The sequence below is a fragment of the Phascolarctos cinereus genome, unplaced genomic scaffold (genome assembly GCF_003287225.1).
Source record: "Phascolarctos cinereus isolate Bilbo 61053 unplaced genomic scaffold, phaCin_HiC Scaffold_5;HRSCAF=322, whole genome shotgun sequence".
Lineage (NCBI taxonomy): Eukaryota > Metazoa > Chordata > Mammalia > Diprotodontia > Phascolarctidae > Phascolarctos > Phascolarctos cinereus.
Window position 1 is genome coordinate 11,598,186 of NW_027555958.1, and position 18,951 is coordinate 11,617,136.

The 18,951-nt window shown below is 48.2% G+C and overlaps 1 protein-coding gene across 1 annotated transcript in view; it reads right to left on the reverse strand.

Annotated features, from left to right (window-relative positions):
- Positions 1-13,236: 13,236 nt before the first annotated feature.
- Positions 13,237-18,951, reverse strand: part of PER2 (period circadian regulator 2) — a 55,186-nt gene continuing 49,471 nt past the window's right edge. Inside the window, 2 exon segments of the mRNA XM_020972132.2 lie at positions 13,237-15,650; positions 17,261-17,411. Coding sequence (XP_020827791.1) covers positions 15,501-15,650; positions 17,261-17,411 — 301 coding nt within the window. The 3' untranslated portion in view covers positions 13,237-15,500.

The window sequence follows — 18,951 nt, forward strand, 5'->3', positions numbered from 1 at the left end:
CTCTGGATCTCATGTCAAAAGACTTGGATTCAAATCACACACCTGCTATTTATCAACCTGAGTAACTTTGGAGAAGTCACTTGGCTCCTGCAAAATGAAGAGTTTGGAATATTTGACCTCTAAAATCCCTTTCAGGGATAAATCTACGATCCCATATCTGAGCTGTGGGCAGCAAGCATATTCATGACTGAGCTATTCTGCCATCTTCTGGTTCATCACTGCATTGTTATCTATTGATAGTTGAATTGGATTGCTCTCTGCTGCAGCCTGTAGTTCTACTGGATAATAGCTGCAATGCAATCTCTTGCCTGTGGGGGAAAGGTGTATCAACTTTTTTAGCCCATATCAACTTACACTGGGGAGGTGAATATCGACTCTGTTAGGCCATAGCCAGAGCAGCTATCTCAGCACTTTTGTGATTCAGACCCTGTCAGCCAGCCAGGTGTACCTAGGCATTGTCCATCTTTTGAACTGTTTCTTACATTGGCTGCTTGAATTCAGTCTACTCTTTAAATCAGGCTAAGAAAATCCCTTTCAATTATTTTCAATCTACATGATGCCAATTGTGGTCCAAGTAAGTCACCCAGGAGTGATAATAACTTAGAAAGACAAAAAGGGATGAGGTAGGGCTGGCAACATTTTTCCTACTTCCCTGCTATTGATGAAGTCATTGTCCTCCCTATATAGGAAGATTAAGCCACTCCAGCAACATAAGAGATCCTTTCTTTCTTTGACTGAGCATGGGCTCAACCCCCAAAGCTCATATTATATCAAATCCACCCTGTAAAATCATAGAAGGTCAGAGCTGGAAGGGCCCTTTGAGGTCACAGAAGGTCAGAGTTGGATAAGTCATCTTGTTCAATCTCTTCCTGAACAGGAGTCCTCTGCACCCACAAGTGGTCATCTAGTCTTTGCATGAAGACCTCCAAGGAGTGGGCACCCCCAGCTTTGTCTATTCTGTGTTTGGGTGGATGGAATTGTTAGGAACTTCTTTGTGATATCAAGCCTAAATTTGCCTCATCACAACTTCAGCCTTCTACTTCTAGTTTTTACCTCTGGGGCTGCACAGCTCCACTAGCAATGAATTAACATGCTTGTTATCTTATTGAATTTTTAGAGGGTCTTTTCCCATATATTTTTTTTTTGGTTAAGTGTAAGGTGATACATCAGAGTAGTTTGAATTTGCATTTCTCTGATTATGAACAATTCTGAGCATTTTTGCAAGTGGTTATAAGGTCATGGGATCATAAATTTATAACTGAAAGGGACCTCAGAGGCCATTTAGTTGAACTCCCTCACTTTATAGAAGGGGAAACTGAGGCCTAGGTTAGTTAAGTGACTTGACCAAGGTCACACAGATCATAAACTTCAGAGGTGGGATTTGAATCCAGGTCCTCTGACTCCAGTGCCAGTTGCCTATTTATATCCTTTGACCACTTCTCTATCAAAAGAATCTGGTTACATTGGTTTTATTTGTGTAAAAACGTTTTTTATTTTTATATTATCAAATTAACCCATTTTGTCTTTTGTAATGTTTCTATGCCACTGCTGGTTATAAATTCATCCCCTATCCACACATGTAAAGATTCTCCTTTCATTTTCTAATGGTGTCGTTTCTTGTACTTTGATCATTTATCCGTTTGGAATTTATTGTAGTGTGTGGTATAACATGCTCATCTAAACCCCTTCTATGTCAAACTGCTGATCTGTTTTCTCAGCTATTCTTGCTGAATAAAGACCTCTTTTCCCCAGTGCTCTTGAGTTTATCAAAAACTAGCTTACTCTACGCTTATCTGACCTCCTGTCTCCCAAATAAGGTAACCAAAGTCCAGAGAAGGGGAACTTCCCATCAAAGTTATGCAGCTAGTGAGTAGCAGAGGCAAGCTCTCAATCTGGATCCTTTGGCTTCAAGGCCGGTGCTTTCTGCTGCATCATGCCCATGGTCTGGACTCAATTCCGTTTAACTAGCATTTATTAAAGACTCTGTCCTTGTCCAGTGGGCAGGGGCTGGTCTGCTCCTAGAAGGGGGTGATCCTTTCTCTAGCGGAGGTACCCAGCCCCATTTTCCAGCCTGCATTCGTGGGCACATTCCCAGGCCTAGGAGAGGATGCTTTGCTTTGGATTGACTGAAGGAGGCAGCTCTGGATGGAGAGAGGGTGCTCTGGGCTGAGAGATGTTTGGGATTGAGGGGCTGCATGGTGTTCAGAGGGTGCATTGGACTGCTAGATTGATGGAATATCCATTTTAGGACTCTGGGCTGAGGCTGCTTGGGGGAGGCCCGGGCAGGAGGCATCACTGGTCCTGCCCCAGCTTCCCCCCCTCCCTGTGCTGGGCACTTTCCTGCCCCAGGGGAGCCCGAGGCCAGTAATGTGATGCAGCTGACAGTTGGCAGCTGCAGGCGCCCCAATCGCGTGGCGGGGGAAGCGAGGGGGGCTGACCGGGGAGAGCAGAGTGAGCCAGAGTTAGCGACAGGTGTTCTCTGCCTCGGCCCCTTTGTCTGGGCCTTGGGGCCTTTGTGGAGGGAGGGGCATCCAAGTGCTTTTGTTGTCCTGCAGGCGGTAGGGGTGGGATGGGGAGGGTGAGGAGGGAGGGGAAGCCCACACTGCAAGCCCAGCCCAGCCCAGCCCAGCCCTTCCATGGGTCAGTCGCCAGGCGGCCCATCTGCTCCTTTTCTGTAGCGAACCAAAGCGGGGAGGGAGCGCCAGGTGGATTCATTGTCTCAGACCGGACATAGGACATGGCCTTCAGCCAGCCTCCCCCCTCCCTCCTTCCCCAGAGCCCTTAACCCACTGGGCTGGGACGTCTCTATGGCAGGGAGGGCCCCCAATACAGAGCTTCCTCACTGGAAGGGAATCTCGAGGTCAAATAGCCCGTCTCTTTCCTTTTACAGATGAAGAAACTAGGTAGTGACGAGCTCTCAGCTCGGTAGAGCAGCGTGGGGCCTGGAGTTCAAAAAACCTGAGTTCAAATCTTGCCTCAGATGCTTACTGGTTGTGTGACTCTCTACTAGTCGCTTAGCCACTGGATACCTCAGTTTCCTCAACTGTAAAATGAGGACAACAATAACATCTGCCTCCCAGGGTTGTTGAAGGGAACGCAATAAGAAAAGGTTTGTAAATCACTTAGCACAGTGCCTGGCACATAGTAGGTGTTTAATAAATGCTTATTCCCTTCCCTCCCTTCCCCCATAAGTGTAAATGATATTTTGAGGAATTGGTGACAACTGCGATAGAATATGAAAATATTTGTGATTCTATTGGTGACCAAGTCCCAGGTACTGCTCCTATTTGTGGTTTGTAGCCTAAATTCCTAATGGAAGGAATTCCTAACATTTCAGTTAGAGGTTAGTGAAAAGAAAAATGTCATTTCCAAGTTCATGGTCCCCTTGAAATGTATGGTCCGTGGCCCCCTTGCCTCCTGTTAAGAACCATTTTGGGGGACAGTAAAAAGCCTTTATGAACTGATTGAACACCTGTGAAGGACCCTGAGCTCCCCCCCCCCCCCCCCCGTTCCCCTCTCCTCCCTGTAGCACAAAGCAGGGCCAAGCCCTGCTCTCCATCCCCCAGCCCCAATGTAGGTCTAGGACTCTGGGCAAGTCCCACAACTCTGTGAGCCTCAGCTTCCTCACCTGGATAATGGGGATAATACATGCATTATTTATTAGACAGGGTGGTTATAGCCAGGGAAGGTGTGTATGTGGGGTGGGCATCACTGATACTATTTGGGATCCAGACTTGCACTTTCATCAGCCTAGGGCACTTCTCTTATGCAGACTCCGCCCCCCCCCCCCATGCAGGCAAAGAATCTCAAGTTCTTCCTGGGGACCCAAGAGCTAACATGACTTGTCTAGGGTCACACGGTCATCATATGTCTGTACAATGAGAGAGGTAACTAGATGACCCCTTTCAGCTCCAAATCCATGATCTTGTGATCTTGAGGCTCAGAGAGTTAAGTGACTGATCCAGGGTCACAAAGCTTGGATGTGTCAGAAGCAGGAACTATTTTACAGTTGGGGAAACTGAGGCTGATAGTGGTAAATCGATTTGCCTAGTGTCTCTTAACTCTTATGTTTTTGCTACCAAAGTCCTGGGTTCTGTCAACTCTTTCACCCTCAGAAACAGATAGACTTTTACCAATGGGAATGACATGAAAGAAGAGGCATTAGTGCCTGCTTTGGCACCATATCCTGTGGACCATGGACCCTTCTGTCTAACTGGCAGCTAAGACTTGGCATGTGTGTTGTCTTTCCCATTAGAATGTGAGCCCCCTGAGGGCAGGCATTGTTTTACCTTTCTATTTGAATCCCCAGCACTTAGCACAGTGCTTGGCACACAGAAAGCACTTATTGTTTTTTCATTTGTTCATTCCTCCATATGTCTGCGATGAGATTTGAATCCATATCTTCTTGGCTCCAGGTCTAACACCCCGTTCATCAGGTGAGCCCTAAGGTCTCTTTCCATGCTAATGATCTACCCAGGACTGACACCATCCTGGCCCTTTGGCAGGTTAGAGTGTGGCTGGAGAGACAAATGGGGCTCACAGATCCCCGTGATACAAAGCAGAATGTGATAGATGCCACGGTGGAGGAGCAACCAGAACCCTAATGGAGCCTGGGGAAGCAGAACTTTCCTGGCTCTGGGCTTCAGGAAAGGTTCCCTGGAGGAGAGGAACCTGAGATAAGCCCTGAAGCTGGGTAGGATCTGGGGAAGCTGGGGTGTGTGTGTGTGTGTGTGTGTGTGTGTGTGTGTGTGTGTGTTCCAAGAGGAGAAGGTATGATGAGCACAGGCTAGGAAGTGGGACATCCTAGGATGACTTAAGCAATGAATGAGTGAATGAAAACTTTTTTCAAGTGCAAGCATTGTGCTAGATGCTGAGGAGATGCGAGTAACATCAAAGACATTCCCTGCCCTCAAGGAGATTACATTCATTAAAAAAACTGTTTTTTATTCTGAATTTAAGAAACTGAGTAAAATGAGCATGTTCTTATACAAAGTAAAATAGAAAAAGAGATTTGTACCTGAAACTGCGATCACTATACGTACAACTTTCTTTCCCTTCAGATGTGTAATAAATTTAACATGTAACTTTCAAAGCTGTCCTGCTTGTCTATGTTTCTTTCTGCCCTTCCTTCTTTTCTGTGCATTAATGATCTTTTTTCTATTTCTTTTTCTTTCTGAACTATGGCACACATTTTGAATGGGATGCTTTTTTTTTTTTGCCTCTGTGGATTGAGAATCTCTCCTGATACCTGATCTTAGAGAACACTTCTCTCGGCAAGGCTTTGTTTCTTTCATGAATTTCCCTCCGGCCATCTTGCTGGCTAACCTGAGTGCCTCTGTCACTTTGCTGTGGGCAGGGTCCTGAAAGTCAATTCTGCTCACAGGATTGAATCCCCCTTTTCCCTGCCACTTTCAGGGCCTGGTTCTGGTCAGCTGCCAGCCCTTTGAAAGCACTGCGGCTGAGGATGGGAATTTGTTCACTTTGTCACTTTTGATGCTGGTGTCCAGTCCTAGAGCACCTTCAGCCCTTTCATTTTGGCTTCTGGTTGGATCTGGATTTAGATACTTGGCTGGATAGCTCAGTGAAGGCAAAGCTTCATCCCATGTGGGGTCACAGCCAACTTTGCCACCTGAAAGTAGTGGGAAATCCAGGGCACAACTTCCATTCCTGTCATGGCCTGGGCCCCCTTTCCTCACCCTTGAAGCAATGTGCAGTGGAAGGAAATGACCATCATGTATTTGCCAGGCACTGGGCCAACCACTTGATAAATATTATCTTGTTTGATCTTCAAAGAAACTCTGGGAGGTAAATGCTTTTATAGTCAAGGAAACCGCGGCAGACAGAGGTTAAGCGACTTGCCTAGGGTCACAGAGTTAGTAAGTGTTTGAGGCTAGATTCAAACTCGAATCTTCCTACCTCCAGGTTCACTGCCTCCGGTGTCTGGCTAAAGAGCCTGAGGCTTGTGCTATAAAGACTGAATCAACTTCTCTTCACTTTTTCTTCCCTTGCACGGAAAGGCAGGAAAGACAGCCCTTGGAGGAGTCAGGTAGATGCTGAGGAATTGCTCCCTCACCCCAAAGAGACTCAGGAATAGGGAGATGTTCCAGGACATTTTGCTGTCTCTTCATCAGTGCTTGGTCTCATAGACTGCCCTTGGCTCACAGCTGTCCTTAGGGCACCTCACAATTCTAGCTACTCTGGACAGTAACAGCAGCCCACCCCTACCTCAGGAGGAGGCAGGCACACTGCTCACCCTAGCCAACCTGCATAGCACCAGATGGACAAAGAACTCTCTTCTTCTGGTTTCCCAGAATTCTCCCCCGACTACACGCGCAGTCCCAGAAAGCCAAGTTCAAATGATATCATCAACTGGTGAACCCTGGGATGGTGGATGGTGTCTGCTCGAATCTCTCATCTCCACAGCAACATTATCTGGGCTGAGAGCCCAGGAACTCAGGACTACACAAGGAAGAGGCTGTGTTATTGGATTACAAAGTGGAAAGTGGAAAAATCATAATCCCCTGGAATATAGTGGAGTCCATACGCAGAAAGCCTAGCTCACAAATGAAGAAACAAACAGAGGTGACAGTTGGGTGGATAGATGGGAAGACAGAAATTAGATAGATGGATACAGATAGATACTTATAAGAATAGACAGATGAATGGATAAATGGAGATTGAGAGATAGAGATGGATAGATAGAAAGATGGATAGAAGGATGACTAGATGGATACAGCTAGATAGTGAACGATAGATGGATAGAGACAGAGATAGATGGACATAGACAGATGGATAGATAGAAGGATGGATGGAGATGGAAGGATAGACAGATGGATAGATATAGATACATAGCAGGATAGATAGACAACCAGCTTTTACATGGTGCCATAAGCTTTAACAGAGTGTTTGGCATCCATTATCTTATTCAGTCCTCATGATAACCTCATCAGGTATTTAGTCATTAATAGGAATAATGGTCACTATTCGTCATTCAAAAAGAATAGATACAACCACAGTAATATTCTATAACAGTCCATTTCAGCATACAGAACACCTCTATCCCCTTAACTCTCATACTCATTTAACCACAGTGGGGGTGGGAAAGAAGTCAAGAGACAACATTTTGCAAGGCTTATCTTTTTAACTGTCAAGGGAGATGCAGACACACTCAGGTCAGCCTCCTTCAGCAGTAGTAGCAACCAGAGCATCATTGCTCCCTTAGCTCTGGGACTCTGGAGAGTTGGTAGAGGGCAGAGACAACAAATTAATATGAGGAAGTCCTATCAGAGAAGTGGCTGATTACTCTACCTTTGTGAAATCACTTTTAGAGGGAAATATCCGCACTTGACCAATACAGCAATGTCATTCATGCTGATCCATCTGCTTTCTGGACCTTGCTTGACTTAACACATGCTTTCTGACCTCAAACAGAGGGGCAAGGGTCCTCCTTGGTTCAGCTCCACATTTCCTAGCAAAGGCTGATACTCGTGGTAGAAATAATAAAGAATGTGGGAGGACAGAGAAATAACCAAGATTCATCATTTTTTGTCTTGTAAGTCCTCAGATCTGTCTGAATGGACACGGTAAGACAAGCCTTGGGATATTTCCCCATTAATAGCTCAGCAGGACAAACTATTGGAGATGAACAGAGCTGATGTTGAGCAGTGAGTAAATTTCCTTGGCCAATATCTTCTGACAGTTCCCCTCCTTTAAGCCTGGCAAGTTTCTTGAAGGTGATGGAGTGAGATGATCACAGGACAAATTATGGTCCTGTCCCTAAATTCCTTCAACTCAACTAGGCAAATGGAGCTTCATCACAATAAACTCATCTGTCTGGTAATTGGCATAGAGCTGTGATTGTGACATCAGGGGTAGAAAATGGACCCAGGAGCTCTTCCTCTGGAGTGGTCCTGAAAAGTCACTATCGATTCTTGACAAAAGCATTCATGGGAAAGGAGATGCCTTTGGTGTTTATGCCGTGTAGCCTGGAGTGCACCAAGCTCCCTTACCATCTCTCTCTCTCTTTTTTAATAATCCTTATAAGAAATAGTTTCAATATACAGAAAAAAAGAGATGAAAATTAAGAGGCTGGTATGTCATATAACAAGTTAAAATAAAAGTAGGAACAGTGACAGCCACATTGTGCGATGGGTAACTTTCATAGACTTGGCTCTTCTCAGCAAAGCAAGGATCTAAGATAACTCCAAAACACTCAAGATGGAGAATGTTGTCCACATCCAGAGAAAGAGCTATGGAGTCTGGATGCAGATCAGAGCACACTATTTGCTCTCTCTCTTTTTTTGTTTTGTTTCTTCTTTCTTGTGGTTCTAATTCTTCTTTACAACATGACTAATGTGAAAATAGGTTTAATGGGAATGTACATGTAGAGTCTGTATCAGATTGCACACCTCTTGGGGGGGGATTTAAAACTCAAAAGCTTATGGAAGTGAATATTGAAACCAAAAATAAACAAATTTTTTAAAAAGTAGGAGCAGCAATAAAAGAAAATAGAATTCAGATTAGAAAAAAATGAAAGACAGACAAGGACACTATATAATGATAAAAAGATAAATTAACAAGTGTTTAGCATTTCTTAGTTAATACCCAGCAAGCAATTTGACAGTGGATAAAAAAATTAAAAAGAAGAATAAAGAAAAATGAAATGAGAGTAGGAAACCATTTTCTTATTAGAATGTTTATCTTTTCAATATCAGAATCAATTCCTGGCCACCAGATGTAGCTTCTAGCCAATGCTTCCAGGCTGCTTATAGAATACTCAAGGAAATACAATGATTACATTCTGGATTAACAAAGCAATTTCCCTAAAGGATATCATTTGGGGCTTGTAAAGCATGTCTCTCGAAGTATCTCTCTGAGACACCTCTTCACACCCAGTTCAAGACAGGGACCGGTGTGGGGTCTTGGTCATTAATCATACAAATTAGTCATCTTTCAGTCATGGCTGAGCAGGGCAGGTCTACTGACATCTACATTTCCCATGGAGGTGGTGAAATATATTTTGTGACCTACAACGACTCAAGGACTCAGGATTCAACATTGCTATTCCTGGGCTACCATTTTGTTACAGACAAAGGTGTTGTCATAAGCAGGACTCCAGTCTTTCATACATAATGACATATTAAAGGATCATGAGATCATAGAATTTAAAAGTTGAAAGAGGCCATCTAGTCCAACACTTTCATTTGACAGATGAAGAAACTGAGGCCTAGACAGATGAAGGGACTTGCCTCTAGTCACACGTGTAAGTAGAGGAGCCAGGCTTGAACTGAGGTCCTTTGATTCCAAATAGAACACTCTCTCCAGAGTCCCAAAGATGCTCTGATTATCACAGATTGTAATCAGGCCCAGCTGCCAGAGCTCTACCACATAGGGGGCAATCAGGGCTTTGCCACAGGGTGAGAAATTTAGAGGGTGCACACACAGTAGGTGCTTCATAACCATTTGTTGATAGCTCAATCGGGGAAGGGGACCCCAAATTCCTATGAGGTAGGTCTCTTTCAACTTCTGCAAGTTTCCCTGTCCCACTTGGTGTCTTTGTTCTCACATTCCAGTCATTTCCAGGAATAGCTCCCCTTCCTCCTCCACCCCACTGCAGTTCTCCAGGAATTCACTGGTCCCTCATAACAAAGAAAAACATACAAGCAAAGATGACTAATATAGTCTTTCCATCTGATGGAGTATCCCGCATTCTGCCTCCTAGACCCCCGCCCTTCCATGAGGGGATGGGGATGTTTTTCACTCTCTCTTCTCTTTCTGTAATTTTCCCACTTCTGAATTGCAGAGGTGAGTGCGTGGTGCTTTCTGGGCTGCTGGCTTCAGGCACTGGTTGCTGTCCTGCTAGTGGAGAAGGCGCCCGGGGCCTCCTGAGAGAGTGATAGGCCTTTGGCTGACTGGTGAGCGGCTCTGTTCTGCAGGGGATATTGCTCTGGAGTTACGTGTGCAATTTTCCCAGACTATATTTTTGTGCATTTTATCTCCCCCATGAGAATGTGAGCTCCTTGAGGGCAGGGATTGTTTTTGCCTTTGTTTGAATCCCTAGCGCTTAGCACAATGCCTGCCGTGCAGTAGGTGCTTAATATATGCTTGCTGACTTGGGCATCTGATTCTCTTTTCTGAGCCTCGGTTTCTTTACCTGTCAAAGGAAGGATTGGCCTAGCTGATCTCTTTTGTTGCTGTTTCGTCATTTTTCAGTCATGTCGGACTCTTCATGACCTCATTTTCTTGGCAGAGACACTGGAGCGGTTTGCCATTTCCTTCCCCAGCTCATTTGACAGATGAGGAAGCTGAGGCAAACAGGGCTAAGTGACTTGCCCAGGGTCACACAGCTAGTAAGTGTCTGAGGCTGGATTTGAACTCAGAAAGCTGAGTCTTCCTGCCTCCAGGCCTGCTGGTGCTCCACGCACCATGGCACCCCCTAGTGCCTTAGAGTTGATCCCTAGCTTCCCTTTCATCTCTAATACACACGATTCTCAGAACGAGCTATAATCCAGGGTTCTTTCCAATGGACCTACAGCTGCCCAGGAGGTAGAGTAAGCCCAAGCACTGTGCCTGGACTCAAAAGACCTGGGTTTGAATCCAGCCATTGGCACTAAGTAGTTGTGGAATCCTGGACACGTGACTTTGCCATGTAGGCCTGTTTCTTCTTGGTAAAATGAGGAGGGCGATGGTGCTTACATTTCCCCTCCTGTCTTTGGGAACAAGATCTGTCACAACATTCCTCCATTTAGCACTGTCACAGCAGCAGCCTCATTCTAGATGGGGGCTCTTTATCTGGGGCCTGTGGACCCCAAGGGGTCCATGGACTGATCTCAGGGGGGTCTGTGAAGCTGGATGGGAAAACAGTTATGTCATAATACCTTCGTCATCTTATGTGCTCATGTACGTGATCCTGAGAAGGGGTCCACAGGCTTCCCCAGATGGCTGCCCATGGGGCCCAGGACACGTGCCTCGGTCTCCATGGAGCAGGATGGGGTAAGGGCAGGTAGCAGGCAGGGCATTAGACATGAAATCAGAAGGACCTCAGAGAGCTTTCTAGCTGTGTGGTCTTACCATTCTGTGCCTCAGTTTGCTCAGCTGTAAAGTGGGGGAAGCTAGACCGAAGGTCCTTCTCGCTCCAAATCAATGAGGATGTGACCTAGGGCTCTTCCAGCCCTGACTTCTAATTGGATCCAAACATTCTCTGTGGCCATGGGCAGTTCCCTGACCCCTTTGACTGCCTCCCCTCCCCCTTCCCCTCCTCAGCCTCAGTGAACTGGCTGCCATTTGTCCCTGAGGTCCAACAGCCCTGTTCAAAGGGCCCCGGGGTAAGCGGATTGTTCTGCAGCCTTCTGAGCTTTGATCTGGCCAGGAACTGTTCCGAGAGGCCTCGACCCGGAAATACACAGCTCTCAGTCCTACTGGGTACGAGTAAACACCATAAACCAGGCAGGCCCCTCCATCTGTGCTGAGGAGGTGCCAGAGACGGTCTGGCAGCCACCCATCACTTAGTGAAGAAACGGAGGGCTGGCCCCCTGGGAAGGTGTTTGTTTGCTTTGAGGCAAAATTGTGCCCTTTGGGCCTAGGCACCCACATCTAGCCAAGACTTCAAGGAGAGAGAGGGAAGTGGTGGCAAGAGGCTGGATTTGGTGTCCTGGGGCTCAGGCTCAGATCCCTACATCCCACCAGGAGATCTGGGGCCAGGCCTCGGGCCCTTCCTGCTTTAGCTCCATGCTCCTATGACCTCCTGAGCCTTATAAAGTTAGCCGGTTGGACCAGGGGGCTTCCAAGTCTTGGGAGCCTAAGAAGGCTCTTGCATCTTGCCTACATGGGTGGTTCTCCCACTGACCCAGTTCCTAACCCCCTTCTAAGGCTGAACAGGCAGACTTCGGACAAAATCTCCAGCCCCATTCGCCTCCCACCCCACCCCACTTCCCAGGGTTGGGCCTCTGTGAGCTGAGCTGGGCCAGCCCTTGGACCAGAGGCCCCCAGTCCTCGTCCAGGTCCCTGAAGCCGTCCCAGCTTGGCAGGACCACCTACAGTTCACGCCCTGGGGCAGAGCCCAACAGAAAGATCTAATCTCTCTTTTCCAGGTCAGCCTTCCAGGGACTTGAGGACAGTTTGCAGGCCCCTGGACCATCCCTGCTGCAGCTCCCATTCCTTCAGCTGACTCTCCTGTGACCTGGACTCAAGGCCCGTCACCCTCTCATCACTGCCTTCCTCTTTAGCTCATCGACATCCTTTCTAAAATACATCGACAATACTCCAGGGAGGTGGTGTACTGAGGACAGAGTATGGAGGGACTGTCTCCTCTTCATTCCTGGAATCCATGCAGCCTCCTCTAATAATCCAGCCCCAAATCAACTTGCCTGTCATATTGCAGTATGTATTATATCATACTGAGCTGGCAGGCCACTAGTACCCCAGGCTCTTTTTCCAGACAAACTGTTAAGTAGCCCCAGCTCCCCGGGCTTGGGGTTGAGCTCCTGATCCCAAGGGTCAGATTTTCTCATCTCCACTGAATTCCATCTTGGCCAATGCAGCTCCATTTTTTAGCCTGTCAAAATCCTTTTGGCACTCCAGCTGTCATCTAGCTTTGCCACCCAGCCTGGTGTCCTCTGGAACTGGAGGAGCAGGCCATGCAGGCCTTTATTCAAACAACTGTGAGAATGTTCACTCAGCACAGGGCTCAGTACAGATCCCGGGGTGACACCATCAACTGGTTGAAGTCCAACTAACCGCACTACCGGCGCATCCTCATCTCGCCACCTTTTCCTCACGGATGAGAGACTTGGCAAAACCTTTTACTGGGTAAACGACCAGGTTAAAATGCCATATGAGAGGAGTCCCCAGCTTTCTTACGAGTTCAGCGCCAGGGGATTGTTTTTTAAACTGAAGTTGCTTTCAAGAATATTCCCAATCAGGGCAGCTAGGTGGTGCAGTAGACAGAGCTCTGGCCTTGGAGTCAGGAGGACCCGAGTTCAAATTTGACCTCAGACACATGACACTTACTAGCTGTGTGACCCTAGGAAAGTCACTTAACCCTGACTGCCTCACCAAAAAGCAAGCAAACAAATAAATAAATATATATATTCCCAATCGTGTTTGCAGGGGAGGAGGTTTTTTTTTTTTTTAATCTCAATTCTAGCTACTGTGTGCTTAATTGCCCATTTCATTTGTTCCTTTCTGGGCTGCTTTGGGGTGGACATGGTGTCATAGACCCAAGAAAACGAGACAAACAAAAATATATTTACTTTATTTAGCCAATTTTCTAAAAGGCAAAAAAGTCATAAAAAGTAGCCACAAACAGCGAACTCAGAATCCTCGCGTGAGCAAGATGCTTGTCCACAAAGACTCGGAAACAAGGCATCACATGGAGTTGAAATCAGGACCAACACAGATTCAGCTTTCAAAGGCAGCGGACATTCTCCGACAGCTGGCTCCATGTATCCATCTGGCTGCCTGGCTGGCTGTCCGTTTCACAGAAAAAGAGGCCAGGCTTAATTACCGACACTGTAGAAAGACAGCCACAAAATGACCTGAAGAGTTCTGACAGCTGACATTTTGTTAGAACAGGTAGGTAAAAAACATTCCCTGTCTGGACGAGACGATACAAAAACACAGATGAGAAACAGACCCCTAGTAGTGAGGGTGGGGAAACCCTCTGGAAAGCACGCACGCGTGTGCGTGTGTGTGTGTGTGTGTGTGTGTGTGTGTGTGTGTGTGTGTGTGTATGGTGCAGTCTTAGAGCGCTAACTGCCATCCCACTTGAGAGGGAGTCCTGGAAGGGCTGCTGAAATCCCAAGGTGAGCCCTGCCTGAGGCTTAAAGGATGGGAATATTTCTTAGATTCATTTAGAACTGCAGTTTTCCAGGTCTGATCTGGCAGCTGACAGGTTTTTGTTTTCAAGACTAAAGTGAATTTACTATAAAGAGGACCTTCAATATGAGATTAAAAAAAAAACAAACTGAATGGCCTTCATAATCATGAAAGCAGTTTTTTTTTTAACTTAAAGGCCTTTGAGGAGAAAAAAACCACAAAACTCCTTCCTCCTCTGTTCCTCCACACCAGAGTCCAATGTAAAATGAACTGTTTTATCAGTGGTCATCTCCCCACCAAACACAAGCAGATACCATTGGTTTTCCAAATTATAATACTTCCCAGATAACCCCCAGGTTTTGCAGAGTGTCCATCAAAGAGCTGGGTCTCCCTAGGCCTCCTCAGGGCCACAACAATCTGCAGGCCTAAAAAGGCATTAGGTCTGATGTTGGGCCTAGGAACCAGGGCTGGCCAGGCCAGTGTGCAAACGGGGCATTGCCCATTATGTCCTGGAACAGGTGGTCACAGCACAAAGGGTCTAGAGAATTCTGGGTCTGCGGTACTTCCTTAATTAATTCTCAGCATCAGCAGGTTCTGCAGGGTCAAGGACATGAAGGGAATGGCTGACTGCCGAGAGTGAGAGGCTGAAGAATGATGACCACGCTCTTGAAGCCAAGTGACAGAGTAACAGAAACGACGATGGTAACAACAACCACCCATCTGGGGACTAGGGAAGGGGAGACCAGGTTTGGGGCTGGGGAGAGCCCCGAGCCATCAGCCTCTCCCTGGCTGCAGGGCCTTTCCTGTGCTGCCATCATGCCACCGTAACAGTTGACCCTGCCCGAGCTGGATCAAGAACAATTCCATACATGTCCATGGCCGGGTGAGGCCGCCTGGGACTTTATCTCCTGTAATATATCATACACCATCACTTTCACTAAAAGTGTAAACAAGCATCTCACCAGACTCACCACAAATCTCATCTTTTTTTGTTGGTTTATCTATTATGACACTTGGAGCAAACCCCAGAGCCACCACCTCACCCCTGGCCACCCCCCTGTCCTCTGCCAAGCCACTGAAGCCTGGGCAGTTGTCAGAAAGGCAAGAAGAGGTCTGATTTGCTCTCTGGCTTCCCTATTTGTTTTAAACTTTTTTTTTTACTATGACTAAATTATAATTTAGATAGAAAGAAGCTTAATAAATAAGACAGAATTGGGGGCTGGACATTTTGACAGCCCGGAACAATTTTCTCGAATATTAACAACTTAATAATTTTTACACAGCAAGCTTTGAATGACCTCCCATTGGGTCTTCAACATGTCCTCTGAGGGGAATCCCCAGAAACTCTCCCCAGATACAGGGGTCACACATTCAACCGGGAAAAGACAGCTGTGCACGATGGGTGTGCGATGAGCTCATGGGAGCAGCGCCGTCCACTCTGCAGAGCTCCTGTCCATCTGCTGAATTAAAGGTGGCCCCTCCCTTCCCCTAGCCTGTAGACAGCGTGGTGAATCTCACCAGTTCTTACACTGATTCCTTCAGACAAGTGTCCTTTTTTCTAAAACAAAAAAGTTGACATGAATAAGTTACTTCACTCAGACCAAGCTTCAAGCTGTCTGAACAGTCCCTCGAGCACCCTCGGCTGTGGCCACTGGCCAGCAGGTACCCGGGGTGGTCATGCAGGACTAGGTCGCCTCTTTGGTCCCTCGGGGTGTGGGCTGGACCCCCTTCTCGTCCTGGGTTTCCATCATTTCACTGAGTTCCATTGCTGGAAGGTCTTCATCATACGGCCCATCCACACGCTCTCTCTGGCTATCCTCGCAGTCAGGGCACATCTGGAAAGGACAAGAAGGGGACAGGGCTGGTGAGCAGGCAGACATTCGCTATGTTCACGGGAGGACACATGACATCGCAGTCGTCAGCCTGGGAGAGGCCACGCTCTTCCTAGGGCTCCTGGCCCAGCCCCACAGGACTCACCCTGGGCCCTCGCATCCAGGCAGCCAGCTCAGTCATCCATCTGGCTAGGCTCCCGGCCTTTTCCCTTCAGATTCTGACCATGGCTTTGCCCTGGGGGGGTTGTAGCCTGCTCTGGCCCCATACTTCAGCTGGGTCGAACTTCCTGTCAGTACAGTGGGAGACTCTGCCTGACCTCCCTAGCCCGGCCTGAGTGTAGTCATGGGGATGCTGGGCCACACCCTACCCATCCTGGCCTCTTTGCAAAGGGAAAGACTGAACACCCCACAAATGTGTGCTCACAATGTGTGGGAGACTTCAGACAAAGACCCAGTTTCTGGCCCCAGAGACCTCCCCTGCGCAGGAGACAAGATGGCGACACAAGTGTCTCCAACACAAGGCTGGAGCTGGCAACTGTCTTATACATATGCACATGCACATACACTCACATGCATGCACACATACACACACACACACACACACACACACACACACACACACACACCCAGGAGGAGGAAAGGCACATGGCGGGGAGGCCTGAGCCAGGCCTAGAGGGATTGGGCCTGAGACACAACACCAGAAGCAGAGGCCGGCATGGGACAGAAAGATCCCTGGGTGTCGGGCCGACCTTTCCTGGCACCTACTGAGGGCCTGGTCCTGAGGGAGGCCTACTTGGGGTGGGAGCAGAGGGCAGAGCCCATCCCCGAGGGCCTGAGGAGAGAGGCGTCCTCGCCTTGTCCGGTGCCAGAGCGTGGCCGGACCTGGGCAAAGCCCTGCCTTCTCCTCTCATTACTCTCTAGTAAGAGTCTTGCCCCCTACCCCCAGTTAGATAGTCTAGCGCCCCACTGTCCTCTGGCTGGGTCAGACCTCCAGTGAAGGCCTGGGTTCGGTTCTGCAGACCCCACTTCAGGAAGGACATGGACAGGCTGGAGCATGTCCAGAGAAGTGACCAGGATCACAAAGGGCCTGAAGAAAATGCCACACACAGTCGGGCTGCACAGACAGGGCTAAGCTCGCAAGGGCCATCGAAGCCTTCCTCTGTTATTCCGCTCTGCTGACCACCCCTTGCCCCCAGACCCAGGAGCTCTAACAAGGCAGGAGCCTTTATATAGTGCCTGCTGTGTGCCCTGGGCAAGTCACTTCACCCTGCTTGCCTCAGTTTCCTCATAGGTCAAATGGGCTGCAGAAGGAAATGGCAAACCACTTCAGTATCTCTGCCAAGAAAACCCCACTGGGGTCAGGGGGAGTCGGACACGACTCTGTGCCCAGCCAGTGTTAGCGCTAAGCGCTCCACAAATTTTGCCTCATTTGATCCTGACAACAACCCTGGGAGGCGGGTTATTATCCCATTTTACAGATGAGGAAATGGGACAGACTGGGATGCAGGGCTCCCCAGGTCCCGCAGCTCCAGGCCACGCTCTGGGTACTGGGGCGCTCCCTGGGGGCCCAGAACACCGCTGCTCAGATCCCAGATGCCGAGCAGCCCACTTACGGCCAGGTCCAGCGCTCTGGGAAGGCCTCCCCGGGGCAGCCACGTGTGGACCGCGTGCAGCTCTTGCTTCTGCTCGTTTGTAAACTTGGGCTGCGATTTCTGCATCGCCCTCAGCTTCTCTCGATCTTCCTTCAAAACAGCTTCTAGATTTCTGGACCAGAGATGGAGACGGTCCTCAGTCACTTCAGCCTGCCCTGCCCAGCCCTCATCTCCCACATCAGTTCATTATTTATTCATTAGTATGTCTTGGGTGAGGTCGGTTTAGATGCCTTTTCCCTTGGCCTCCCCATAAAATCCCAGGTCCCCTAAGAATCCGCCTGGCAGATCATGACCACTAGGAGGGCTGTGACTTTTCATCTTTAAATAAACTAATAAAAGCCAATTGAGAGACTGGTGGGGAGGGCGAGTCTGTGGAGCTATTCATTTCATAGCAGACAAATGACCTCATTCTTGACCTGAAAAGGATCAAATCTCATGGAGTGTTTTTCTGTAGCAAGAGCTCTTGACCATGGGGTCCAAGAATTGTTTCTTAAAAAAATGAAGGGGCAACTAGGTGGCTGAGTGGATAGAGCACCGGCCCTGGATTCAGGAGGACCTGAGTTCAAATCTGGCCTCAGACACATAACACTTACTAGCTGTGTGACCCTGGGCAAATCACTTAACCCCTCATTGCCCAACCCCCCCCCAATGGTGAATATGTTTAATAGGAATGTATATGTAGAGCCTATATCAGATTGAGCACCAGTCTTGGGGAGAGAGGTAGGGAGGGAAGGGGAGGAAATTTAAAACTCAAAGGCTTATGGAAGTGATTGCTGAAAACTAAAAAAACCGCATTAATTAATTAATAAAAAAAATTAAAGATGGCAATTGCTGTATTTGGACAGAATCGGTTCTCTTTGTAAGGCTGCTCTTGTGCACATTTACAAATGTAGTTCTGGGCAGGGACTCCCCCCCTCCTTAGGCCCAGGAAGCTCAGCTCTAGGCTAAGTCTCCCATGAAAGCTCAGTTCCAGGCCACAGTGATCACCCCTGACCCACACTCCTGCACAGACAGACTGACGGACCGGCAGACACTATCCCTGCCATGGCACAGGCACCAAGCCACTCCCCATCTCCACATCTCTTATCTCTCAACAAGACAAAGCTCATTCCTCTAATGACAAGGATGCAGGAGATGTGATACAAAGGGCAGGCCTGAAGATGCCTCCCCTGGGCATAAGGGTCTGGCACGAAGGACTTGGAATGAAGCAAAGGGGACATTGGACTTGAGTTCAACCACTTGCTAGGGACCCTGGGAAACCATGCTGCTTGCCCCGGAGTCACTGCTTGGGGGGGGTCCCATGGGCCGCGCACTTATACAAAGCTCTCTGATAGCACAGACCAAAGCCGACCTCGTAATGACAACGGCCACCAGCTAATCAAGGGTGCTGGCACCCCCTGGGGGACACGACCCAGAAGTGTGTACAAACCACAGGGAGAGGAGGTGGGCAGAGGGAACAGAAGGCAGCGCCTGAGGGAATCGGGATTCTAAAAGGCAGAGCTGAGGTAGCACTGCGTGGGGGTAGGCAATGAGGAGCCTCTGGGAAGAACAGTGAGAAGACCAGGGGAGCTGTCAAAGCTGAAAGGGAGGCTGCAGCCAGGCTGGAGAGGGCTCCAAAGCCAGATGGAGGGATTTGTCATGGATGCTGGAGG